This window comes from Lipotes vexillifer, unplaced genomic scaffold (assembly GCF_000442215.2).
Source record: "Lipotes vexillifer unplaced genomic scaffold, Lipotes_vexillifer_v1.1 scaffold111, whole genome shotgun sequence".
Classification (NCBI taxonomy): domain Eukaryota; kingdom Metazoa; phylum Chordata; class Mammalia; order Artiodactyla; family Lipotidae; genus Lipotes; species Lipotes vexillifer.
Genome location: NW_006778270.1, coordinates 164,244 through 177,329, shown reverse-complemented (window position 1 = coordinate 177,329; position 13,086 = coordinate 164,244). Strand labels below are relative to the sequence as shown.

At 36.9% G+C, this 13,086-nt stretch overlaps 1 protein-coding gene across 2 annotated transcripts in view; it reads left to right on the top strand.

The window, feature by feature from the left end:
* Positions 1–13,086, top strand: part of SYT14 (synaptotagmin 14) — a 247,158-nt gene that overhangs the window by 102,184 nt on the left and 131,888 nt on the right. For both annotated transcript variants that reach the window (XM_007451556.1, XM_007451557.1), the window contains one exon: positions 574–789. In XM_007451556.1, coding sequence (XP_007451618.1) covers positions 574–789 — 216 coding nt within the window. The remainder of the gene's footprint in view (positions 1–573; positions 790–13,086) is intronic.

The window sequence follows — 13,086 nt, the reverse complement described above, 5'->3', positions numbered from 1 at the left end:
GATATGTATAGCCAGATTGCTCTCTAGAAAAGTTGTACCACTTATAATTCCATCAATAGTGTATGTCTGTCCATTTCTTTGTTCTGCTTCTAACACTGAGTGTCATCAGTTACGAAAATTTTGACTAAGATGATAACCAAAAACGTCTCTTGTAGCATGAATTATTTGAATCAGGTCCATATGTATTGGCAATACTTATAACTTCCTTTGTGTGCTACTGATGCTTTAAAAATAATTGTGTAAGATGGAGAGCCTTATTACTCTGTTTACCTGTACCGTGGTTGGAAAATCCCTATAACTAATATTATTTATATAATTCAAATATACAAGTCAGTTTTTTCTATTAAAACATAAAAATCTAAAGGTTGGGCTTCTTAAATGAAAAAATATTTTTCTAAAGCTGAAAATTCAGATTGTGTGTATGTGTATATATATGTTTATATATATATATATATTTGTGTGTGTATGAATATATGTGATACATATATAAGCATGTAACATGTATGTAACTAGTAGATTCACTACGTTTTATTGCGTTATATTTTGATCTGCTCTCCTTGTCGTTCCAAATAGATAATTCCTACATTGACAAAGATGAGCATGGTTCATCCTCTGAAAGTGAAGATGAAGCACTGGGTAAATATCATGAGGCCTTATCCAGAACACACAATTCCAGACTACCATTGGCAGATTCTAGACAAAAGAGCTATACTTGGGAAACAAGACAGAAATATAGCCCTCTCTCTGCAGAGTATGATGGATACAGTAGCGAAGCATCAATAGATGAAGGTAAGATAGGTTACGTTTTTTTTTTTTTACACTATAGTATTTGATTATTTGTTTCTAAAACTCTAGGTGTCTGTGGTTGTACAATAAATAAGAGATAGCATATATAGTAGGGTCGCATTTCTGGGAATATAATTTATTCAAATTCAAATCTTTGGGCTCAAGCCAAAAACCAAAACTAAAACCAAAACACCCAAAAGCAAAACACCAAATAATTTAAATACAGTGGTAATTCTAGCTCTATTTTCATAATGAACATATGCCTAACAATCATAAGATGGGAAGTGTGAATCTGCTGTTGTCTCAGATGGAATCAGTTCCTAAATACCTGTTACAGGAACTGATGTGGTCTAAGAATCTCACAGTGTTGAACATGATTCTAGTGTGTAAATGAATGCTTTTTCATTCAGTATGGGCCCTAACATGAGCCAGATACTTCATGTGGCATGAAGCAGAAGGAGTGGTGATCTCTTCCATGTAGGAGGAAAAACTGTCTGAGATAGATTTATTGAGAGCCGGTACTGTATTGTACGAGACTTTAAGGGAAATTTAAGGAATTTTCAAGGATTTTTTTTGTCCTCTGTTGATTTTTGCCTCATGTGCTGACATTGACATTAGAAGTCAACCTATGTAGAAGATACAGGTCCACTCTCAAGTGTTTTTATATCTTTCTAAAAGAAAAATAAAAAAGGTTTTACCATTACCTAAAGCATTTTTATTTCCACATCTAAGTAAGTTGTTTGTGTGCTTGATACAATGTGTGACTACTCCTAGTAATTATTATGTTTATGCCCAGATATGAAGAAAAGAGCAATATATTTTAAATAGCATTTTTATTATTATATCAAACATAAACTAACCTTAATATTGTAGCTGTGGTTTGTGTTTTGGGGCCTATTACTATTGATGACTTACTCTGGCACATACAGCTGTCAAAGGAGTTAAATTTTTGTATTTGGCTTCATGCTAACTAAAGATTGATATACCTCCCTTTTATTTCTGCTAGTACATAAGTACAGTAAGAAATTAATCAAATATGGAAGGCTGATTATGAGATGCTAGGAAAGAAATAAAAAATATTAGACATGGACTCTACCCTCAAAAATACCTTTCTTAGTACTAGAGAAAATAAGGCATATGCTTACAAAGATAATTAAATAATGCAAAAGCAGTAAAGCCAGTCCCCAACTTATGTAAACCCTGGCTCATGAATAGTAGAGCAGAAAGAGAATGGGTCTTGAAGCCTGATCCTTGTTCACATTCTGGCCCTGTGACTTACCATATTAGCGGCGAAACCTTGGGCAGTGTACTTAATGGGCAGTGTACTTGATAGTTTCTAGGTTTGTTTCATTGTCTCTAAGTATGAATAATACCTTGCTGATAGGGTTGTCATGGACATTAAATGGTATGTGTGGTGTTTTTAGCATAGTGTCTGGTGCGTGATAGGTAAGTGATCAGTAAATGGTAGTCGTAGTTATGGGTGGTGAAGCATTGATGGTGATGATAGTGAGTAGCTGCTAACAAGCCCTAAGTGTGTAGTCTGTGACTCTAGACACTTGTGTTTCTGCAGCTTCAGTTTAGGGTTTTATTTTTCCCTGCTCACTCCTTCTTCTGCCTCTCTGCTGGCTTGATTGCTTCTTCCTTGTAGTCCTGTTATTCTCGCGTGGCTCAACAATCTGTGGGAAAAGGGGGTGAAGAGAGAAGCATAATCTCAGTGGCTCTACTGTTCCTGCCCTCACCTCTGGAATCACCCTCTCATTTCATTTCACCTATATATTTAGGACCCACTTGTACTTTTCTACCATTTCTACCCTAAATCATTTGATAAAGCACCCAGGGTAGATTGATTTTAGTCATTCTGAAATTATTTATTTCATAAACATTTGTTGAAAGTTTTTTTGTGTGCCATACTAGATCCTGTGGATGTAAAGATGAATAAAAACAAGCTTGTTTTATAGAGCCCACAGACTGGAGGAGGATGACCAGTGAGTACATGTGTAATGTAGTGTGTTAAGAGGTCTGCTGGTTACATGAACAACGTAATGTAGAAATACAGAGGAGGAGGACTGAGACTTTGTTTGGGAGGTGGCGAAAGGGGGTCTGATGTATGATGCAGTCTTCACAGGATAAGTGAACTAGTCTTGAGAGAAAACTGTTCAACCACCATGTAATAGTGATTGCAGGAAAGCAGAAGACAGTGTGTTTCAGTGTCTTTAACCTAGGATCTGTGCTGAATGCCATGCTCAGGATTTTGGATGTTGTCTTATAGGGAATGTAGAACCCTGGAAGGTTTTTAAGCTGGATAGTGTGACACTTTTAGGTCAGTGTGTTTAAGAAAGATTATTTAACTACTGTAATAGAAGATGAATTGGAGGTAGGGACTACTGGAGGCAAAAGGACTGGTTAGATAAACAGTGATGAGATCCTCATTAGCAATGTTAATTGAGGGAACAAAGAATTTGTAGATTGAGGGATGGTCTCAGTATATCCTGGTGAGTGACTGAACATACGCAATGAGTAAGGGATTAAGATTGTTTAATTAGTTTAGAAAGCATAAGAGAAGTAAGTTTGTGGGAGGGAGATAATTTAGTTTCAGTCATGCTGAATTTGAGGTGTCTGTGGAATATCCAGGTAGAGATGGATATCCTTGTTGTTAACATACTGTCATTGGGATTTAGGATGGGGAGATGATCAAGTGGTAATGTAAGATAACAGTAGACTAGGAGGATAGTTTTTTGTATCATAGATTATTGCTAATTGAAAAATCAAAGATTGCTGTGAGTGCAAAATACACTCAACAGCAATCAGTGGAATCGGGGAAGAATAGGAAAACTTGATTAGAGAGGGAGATTTCAGAGCTCCAGATTTTAGAGAAAAGCAACTTCAAGTGATAGTAAGTTCTGAACATGTCCACAGGCAAAGATGCAGAAATACGTATAAAATGCTAAAAGGTTTTAAGGAAGGGAGTGAATTACTATCCATTGGGGCAGACGTGAGAGAACATCCATGAAAATGGCAATTGGGTTCAGCTTTGAAGAATGGGTATAAAGTGAAAAGAATAAGCAGAGGTGTTTTAGATAGAGGGAAGTTCATAAACGCCAGAGTACTCAGTGGTAAAATGTAGGGACTATTTCAGGACAAGAGAAAAGTCCTCTTGGCTCTTAACATAGGTGTATGTATGTATATGTGTGTGTGTGTATGTGTGTATATAAATATATATGTGTATATATATCAGTATATCAGTATATATACTGTATATCAGTATATACACACACATATACACACACACACACACACACACACACACACACACATATATATATGTAAAATAAAAAGGAAAGAGGTGAGGTCTAAAGCCTGGAGTGCCTCACTGAGTAGAAGTTTGGATTTAATTTGTTAACCAGTGAAAACTCACTAAAAGTTTTTCACCAAGGAAGCATGACCAGGGATGTGCTTTAGAAAGAGTAATGTAGCAACAGGAAGGCTATAGGAAAAGACACCAATTAAGGAGGTCTTTGGAGTTATCTGTGTGGGAAATGGTAGAAATCTGAATTGAAGTAGTGGCAAGAGGAATATAGGAGGATAGGAGAGACGTTACAGAGGTGCGGTTTACTGGATTTAGGAACTAAATGTATTTGGAACATTAGAAAGAAGGAAGGAAGTGTCAAAGATGACACTCGTTTCCAGCAAGTATGACTAGGAAAATGATGAGGTCATTAATATAAATAAGAAATCCAGAGAGGGATGGTTTCTTCTTGGATAGTGGGTTGGGGTGGAAGATAGAAGTGGTTTTGTGTATATGGTAAGGCAGGATATTTAGGCAACTGGAAATGGCTGTGGATCTTGAAATCATGAATGGAGTTTGGGAGAAGGTTTTTTCAGATTGTATGTACTTAGAGAATAGGAAGCAAGGGAAGGGATTAAATTGTTGAGGGAGAATGTATGGAGGGAAAAGATAAGAGAGTCATTTCCTTTCATTAACAGAGAACTAAGGATGTCACCTAAACAGAGAAGAGAAAGTAACAACCATAAAGTGGGGAATCAGGAGGATGTTGCATTTCATCAGACACAGAAGGAGAGTTTTGAATGCTCCACCACAGAGAAACTGGGGAGGATGAGAATTCAGACAAGCCCCTTTGTCCAGTAGAAGATGATCAGTTAACTTTCAGTATACATTTTAGTAATGTAGAATCATACATGAGATTGGAGGTGGTTAGGAAAGGATAAGTGGAAGAGAGTGTACATTTGCTGCCTGCACTTTCATACCACTTGTTCTCTATCAACTTTCAGAGTCAAGAAAGAGAGGTAGTTGAAGGGGTTCACCTTCTCCCTCCAACCCAACCATAGTAACCCTCCTCTGGTATATATTTGGGAAGGATGGGGATTTGCTTCTAATACACATTTGAGTCTGTGCCAGGTGGTTGTGCCTCTGCATAGTTGACTCAGGAGAAGTACTGCTTGCTTCATGTCCGGTCACCTAAGAGGACTACTCAGTATAGTTCTCTTGTAGGATTTGGTTCATTCTCCCGAGGTGCAAGGAAAGGGATCGGGAGAGTAGGTTATGCTTCTCTTTACTGCTCTGACCCTTTTTTCTGCATACTATTCTGCAGGTTTATGAAGGTAACGCTTGACTAATGTGGGTTGAGGTGACTAAAGGGAATTATAAGGTAGAAGGAAAAATATTTTTAAATGTACATTTTTTACATGATATATTGTTACCTCATTAGGGCTGGTAAAGAACCATTACCCAATTTCTCAAACTCTGAATAATTCCAGTAGAGAAGCTTTGGAACAGCCAATATTGGAAATATCTACAAGAGTAGAGAGGGTCAGGGAGGGCCTGGATAGGGATTAGGAGGACCAGTGCAAGAGAACTTTCTGATCAAGTAGGGAGAACTACCATTCATTGAGCTCCTACTGTGTGCCTGACTCTGTTAGTTTCTGTACACATTGTTATACTTAGGCTTCACTGCAACACATTGTGGTAGATAAGATTATTTCCATTTTACAGAAGTGAGAGGAGATTGTAGGTCAAATAAGTAATTTTTAACCTAAGGTCACACAGTAAGTTTATAAAGGCTGTACGTGTCAAGTCCACTGCAAAAATGAATGATGCTTTAGCTTCTGTTTGGTCATCACTGCTGCTTTAGTGTCCTCCCTAAGTCTCTTTCATTCGTAATTAACCCCTTCAGTTGGGTCCTTTAGATCAGTTTATATATTATAAATCTGAAATATAGATACTGTAGAAAAAGTAAGAAAATATTATGGCCTCTATTTGTTGATCATATTTTCTCCTCTAGGTGGCCATGTTAATCTTCCATTTTTTGGAATACAAAAGGGGATAATATCTATAAAAAATTTTTGTAGGAAAAATAAACATTAAAATAATTTATCAGATTTCTTTGTTCACAATTTTAATTTATTTTACTTTGTTGTTCTTAAAATTAAGCAGATTTTCTGATAATCCTGTTATTTTAAAAAGGCCTAAGAGTTAAATAGTAGGTTGTGATATCTTGTTTAAGTTGGTAAGATAGAACAACCTTTGAAATTCCATTCATGCTATTTAGTACTTTCCATTTTTATATTAGATAGGAGAAGCCTATTAGATTTTATATAAACAGTGTAAAATTATTAGAATGTCTCTGTTATTTATAGCTTTTCATTCTCAGTTCACCATAGAGATCACCAAGCTATATTTACATATGGCGGCATAGCTATACTATTAAAAATCATATGATGTTATATTTTTTGGTGAGTTAATTTTAAATGCTATTAAAAATAATTTCCAGCATCACTTATGTCTTAGGGTACATGTAACCCATATATATACACACACACACACACACACACTTGCCACTCTCTTTCTATGGCTGCTTCACAAGCTCCATGCTATTGATTTTGATGTTTTCTTAAAATTAGGGTCATTAAAACACATTTCTTTATTCCTTTTATTTAAATGTTACTTTTAAAATAATTTAATACTTAAGAGTAATCAATTCTTTGTTTATATTTTCTTTAAGTGTATTTTAACTGCTTTATATTGTTCTATTGATTTTCACAATTTCTGTGTGAAGAGGGTAAGTATAAAAAAATTGTATCTGTGTTTTCCAGATGCCTTTGACACAAAAATTTTCAGTCTTAAAATAGTAAAAGTTATTTATATTGCGTGGTTTATTTAGATTTTTGATAAGCCTTTTCTTTGACTTCAGGTTTTTGTTCGTGAACATTTCTCCTCTGAAGAATTCTTTATTGTGTGAGTGTGTGTGTGTGTGTGTGCGTGTGTGTGTGTCTGCACTCTAAGTATGACCAATTTGGGGAGAAATTGATCTTGAAGACTTTTCCTGCATCTTTGTGTTTTGGAGATCTTTTTATGTGATGAGATCAATTGTTACTAGTAGTGTAGAATTCTTTTATAGTGCTACTTTTGCAGGCCACCTGTGACCTGTAAAATGAGATGTCTTTTTGCAATTTAGGTAAAGGCATAGCCTGCTGGGTGGATGAATTAGAAAGCAGTACCACCTTTGAGCAAACAGTTCATCATGAGAATATAGTTCAGTTAGTAGATACCACCTATGTAAGAAGAAAAAGGCATTCCTTCCTCCAGGTGTAAGCTTTGGTGGACCCAACGCACACTGTACTTAAGCACCCCCCTCAACCAGGTACTTATTGCAGTGCACAGCCTACACAGCCGTACACAGTGGTCCTAAAAACCTATTTTTATACACTTCCAGTCTTAGAATAAGCTGGTGGGATTGCTGTGTTTTCCATGGTAAATCTATATATATCTTTCATAATTTTTTTTTGTCTGAGATACTTATCTAGTAGTGGAATGATAGAAATTAAATCATAGACATTAAAGATATCCTTAATTGACTGATTACAAAACTGACACCTAGAGACGTGCAACTTTACTAAGATCATACAGTTCATTAGCAGCAAAACTGAGGCTCTAAGTGTTTGTAACCAGAGAACAGGTCAGTGCTTTTAAAAAGAACTATTCAGTAACCAAGCGAGTAAATAAGAGAGATACACTATAAATCGAACATGGCCTGTGTCCATTGCTAGGGGTTGAGGCATGTCTGGGAAGTGGAGGAATAATGCTAATGGCAATCTGACAGTTAATAGGACCTGACACTTTACAGGTTTCTGTTAGCAAAGCCTATAGGAACTCAGTCTCAGATACATTTAGGGAGCATTACATAGAGTCACAAATGGACTGACAATAATCCTATTACCTGAGGGCAATAATGGGTGGTTTAAACTGACTAGAACATCTGTATTTGCCGTAAGTTTAAGCTTACCAACAAGGTACATCTCCTAGAAAACTGTCCCTAATGAGGGAGGCAAGTGTGTTTGTACTTTGTGAGGTAATCTCTTTAAGGAAATGGAAAACTCAAAGCTATTTCTGAAGACCAGGCCCAACTTGGCTGTCAACTTTGGAGCCCAGGGAAGAAACCCTCACTGTTTTAGAGTATAGTAGAAATCTGGAGGATAGCATGGTGGGAAGGCCCTATGGTAAAGGAGCCCTCCAGCCAGAGGGATGTTTATTAATGTGGCTACAGTAATATATATGTTTATTGTGTTTCAGGCTCTGCTGAAGTCTTTGTATAGAACTTAATTTTATCTTCACAGAAATGTTTTGATTTTAGTACTTACTTATCTGTTTAATTAATTAATTTTGAAAAAGTAGCAGCTTAGAGAGGTACATTAACATGGCCAAGGTTGCTATCTCATTGTTCTAAGAGAATTTCTTGAAGACTTTGGACACCTAGGAAAATCAAGAACCATACAGCTGGGAAATATCTGGGGTTTTGGTCTCAAACTCAGATATGAAGCATATTATGCCTGCTATATTTAGCAGAAAACTTGAGCAGCCCTTAAGGAAATACTGGTGTTTTATTACTTTACCTGCTAGGCTTATTCCAAAAACCCAGATCTGGTTTTCTGAGATACTATAAAACTTCATGATGGACTATTGTTGGAAATCACTTAGATAAGGGGAAAGATTAGGGGAGTTGGTTCCTATGGGAAGTATTCCAGTTATCTTGGGTACAGAAATCTAGAACTAGTCTCCTGTCACCTGCAGATGTGATTGTATTAAGCATACCACAGCAAAGAGCATAAGGGTCTATGCAGGTGGCACACTACCTGTGCCTACAGTGTGACACCTTAGTTTTATTATTATTATTTAATGTTTGGCAGAAATCTTGACTGTAGACCTTTGCTTTAGATTATGTGATAGGAGATTTAGGAAGCTCCATCTAATATTAAGTCTTTGTAACAGTCTCAACAGTAATAAAGAGAACACTATCACTATGATACTTAGGTATAGTTCTAGGAACTGTGAGAAGGCAACTGTTGTTAATATGGGCATCTCTGATAAGAATAATAAACTAATCAACCAATAAAATGCTACACCTTCCCTTGTGATGGACTGGTAGGAACTTAAACGGTAAATACTAAGAAGTTAATGTCCTTCACTCATGTTCATACCACCCAGAATCAACCACCATTAGTACTTTAGCATATTTTTTCCAGAAATTTTTTATGGCTATATTTTAAAAAACTTTATGTAGTAATACATTGGATACATTTTGCTTTTAAAAATTTAACCTGTTAGGGTGGAGAGGGACGAGTGCTATTGGCTGCCACCTCATCACACTTCCAAGCTGGAAACATGCACTGTGGGGAGGGAGGCTGCTAGTACCTGCAGTAGCTAGGCACTGAAACTCGTGTGGTTAGCCCTGGGAGAGGACTCCATCTAGGTGCATGGAGACAGCCCTGAGGGCCTGGGATGTGGTCTAGACTGAACCCAATGTCAGTACATGCATAGCGGGGCATGGCCATCAGAAAATACCTCGAGACAAACAATAATGACAGCACATATTGGGATGCAGCAATTGCAGTTCTAAGAGGGAAGTTCCTCAAGAAACAAGAAAAATCCCAAACAACCTAACCTACCACCTAAAAGAATTAGAAAAATAAGAACAACGAAACCAAATGTCAGCAGAAGGAAGGAAATAAAGATCAGAGAGGAAATAAATAAAATAGAGATAAAAAAAAACAATAGAAGAGATCAATAAAACCAAGAGCTGTTTTTTTGAAAAGATAAAATTGACAAACCTCTAGTCAGGCTCACTAAGAAGAAAAGAGAGAGGACTCAATAAAACAATAAGGAATGAAAGAGGAAGAATAACAGGTGATACTGGAGAAATACAAAAAATATATAAGAAAATACTATGAACAGTTATATGCCAACTAATTGGACAACTTAGAAGAAATGGACAAATTTCTAGAAACATACAGCCTGCCAAGACTGAGTCAAGAAGAAACAGATAATTTTAACAGACCAATCACTAGAAGTGACATAAAATCTGTAATAAAAAAGACTTCTTGCAAACAAAAATCCAGGATCAGATGGCTTCAATGGGGAAATCTACCAAACATAAAAAGGAGAACTTACACCTATCCTTCTCAAACTATTCCAAAAGATTGAAGAGGAGGGAAAACTCCCAAATTCATTCTGTGAAGCCACCATCACCCTGATATTAAAACCAGACAAAGGCACTACAAAAAAAAGAAAATTACAGGCCAGTATCTTTGATGAATATAGACGAAAAATCCTCAACAAAATATTAACAAACCAAATCCAGCAGTACGTAAAAAGGATCATACACTATGATCGGGGTGGATTCATTCCAGGTTTGCAAGGATGATTCAACAAATGCAAAGAAATCAGTGTGATACACCACATTAACAAAAGAAAAGACAAAAAACATATGATCATCTCCATAGATGCAGACAAAGCAATTGATAAAATTCAACATCCATGCATGACAGAAACTTTCACCAAAGTGGGTATAAAGGGAACATATCTCAACATATTAAAGCTGCTGAATTCTGGAACAAGTCAAGGATGCCCACTCTCACCACTTCTATTCAACATAGTATTGGAAATCCTAGCCACAGCGATGAGACAAAAGAAGTAAAAGGTATGCAAATTGGAAGGGAGGAGGTAAAACTGTCACTATGTGCAGATGATATGATACTCTATATAGAGAATCCTAAAGACTTCATACAAAAACTATTAGAACTAATAAATGGATTCAGCAAGGTAGCAGGATACAAGATTAACATACAGAAATCTGTTGCGTTTCTTTCTTTTTTTTTTTTTTTTGCGGTACGCGGGCCTCTCACCGTTGTGGCCTCTCCTGTTGCGGAGCACAGGCTCCGGACGCACAGGCTCAGCGGCCATGGCTCACGGGCCCAGCCGCTCTGCGGCATGTGGGATCTTCCTGGACCAGGGCACGAACCCGTGTCCCCTGCATCGGCAGGCGGACTCTCAACCACTGCGCCACCAGGGAAGCCCTGTTGCATTTCTTTAACAATGAAATATCAAAAAGAAAGTAAAAAACCAATCCAGTTTAAAATCATGTCAGAAAAAATACCTAAGAGTAAACTTAACCAAGGAGGTGAGAGACCTATATGCTGAAAACTATAAAACATTGATAAAGGAAACTGAAGAGGATTCAAAGGAATGGAAAGATATCCCATGCTTTTGGATTGGAAGAATTAATATTGTTAAAGTGGCCATACTACCCAAAGCAATCTACAGATTTAATGCAATCCCTATCAAATTACCCATAACATTTTTCACAGAACTGGAACAAATAATCCTAAAATTTATATGGAATCACAAAAGACCCAGAATTGCCAAAGCAATCCTGAGGAATAAGAACAAAGCTGGAGGCATAGCCTTCTCAGACTTCAGACAAGACTACAAAGCTACAGTAATCAAAACAGTGTGATATTGGCCCCCAAACAGACATATATTATATATCAGTGGAACAGAATAGAGAGCCCAGAAATAAACCCACACACCTGTGGTCAGTTAATCTACAACAAAGGAGACAAGAATATGCAATGGAGAAAAGACAGTTTCTTCAGCAAGCGGTGTTGGGAAAGCTGGACAGCTACATGTAAATCAATAAAATTAGACCACTCCCTCACACCATATACAAAAATAAACTCAAAATTGTTTAAAGACCTATATATAAGACATGACACCATAAAACTCCTAGAAGAGAACATAGGGGAAACATTCTCTGACATAAATTGTAGCAATATTTTCTTAGATCAATCTTGCAAGCAACAGAAATAAAAGCAAAAATAAATAAATGGGACCTAATCAAACTTAAAAGCTTTTGCATAGCAAAGGAAATGATCAACAATACAAAAAGACAAACCAATGGAATGGGAGAAAATATTTTCAAGTAATACAACCAACAAGGGCTTAATTTCCAAAATATATAAACGGCTCATACAACTCAATATCAGAAAAACAATCTAATCAAAAAATGGGCAAAAGACCTAAATAGACTTCTCTCCAAAGAAGACATACAGATGGCCCACAGGCATATGAAAAGATGCTCAGCATGGTTAATTATTAGAGAAATGCAAATCAAAACCACAATGAGGTATCACTTCACACCTGTCAGAATGGCTAGCATCAAAAAGTCTACAAATGGGGAATTCCCTGGTGGTCCAGTGGTTAGGACTCCACACTTTCACTGCCGAGGGCCTGGCTTCAATCCTTGGTTGGGGAATTAAGATTCCTCAAACCTGTGCAGCACAGCCAAAAAAAAAAAGGAGGGGTTTGTAAAGCAACTATACTCCAATAAAAAAAGCGGGGGGAACTCTCCTATACTGTTGGTGGGAATGTAAATTGGTACAGTCACTATGGAAAACAGTATGGAGGTTTCTTTTTAATTGGTTTTTTAAAAATTAGTTATCTGTTTTATACATACTAGTGTATATATGTCAGTCCCAATGGAAGTTTCTTAAAAAACTAAAAATAGAGCTACCATATGATCCAGCAATCCTATTTCTGGGCATATATCTGGAAAAGACAAAAACTCTAATTTGAAAAGATACGTGCACCCCAATGTTCATAGCAGCACTGTTTACAATAGCCATGACATGGAAACAATCCAAGAACCTATCAGTGTAGCTAGTGGGAAGCAGCCGCATAGCACAGGGAGATCAGCTCAGTGCTTTGTGACCACCTAGAGGGATGGGATGGGGAGGGTGGGAGGGAGGGAGATGCAAGAGGGAAGAGATATGGGAACATATGTATATGTATGAGTGATTCACTTTGTTATAAAGCAGAAACTAACACACCATTGTAAAGCAATTATACTCCAATAAAGATGCTAAAAAAAAACAACCTATCAATAGACGATTGGCTTACGAAGATGTGGTATCTGTCTGTCTATCAAATGGAGTATTACTTAGCCATAA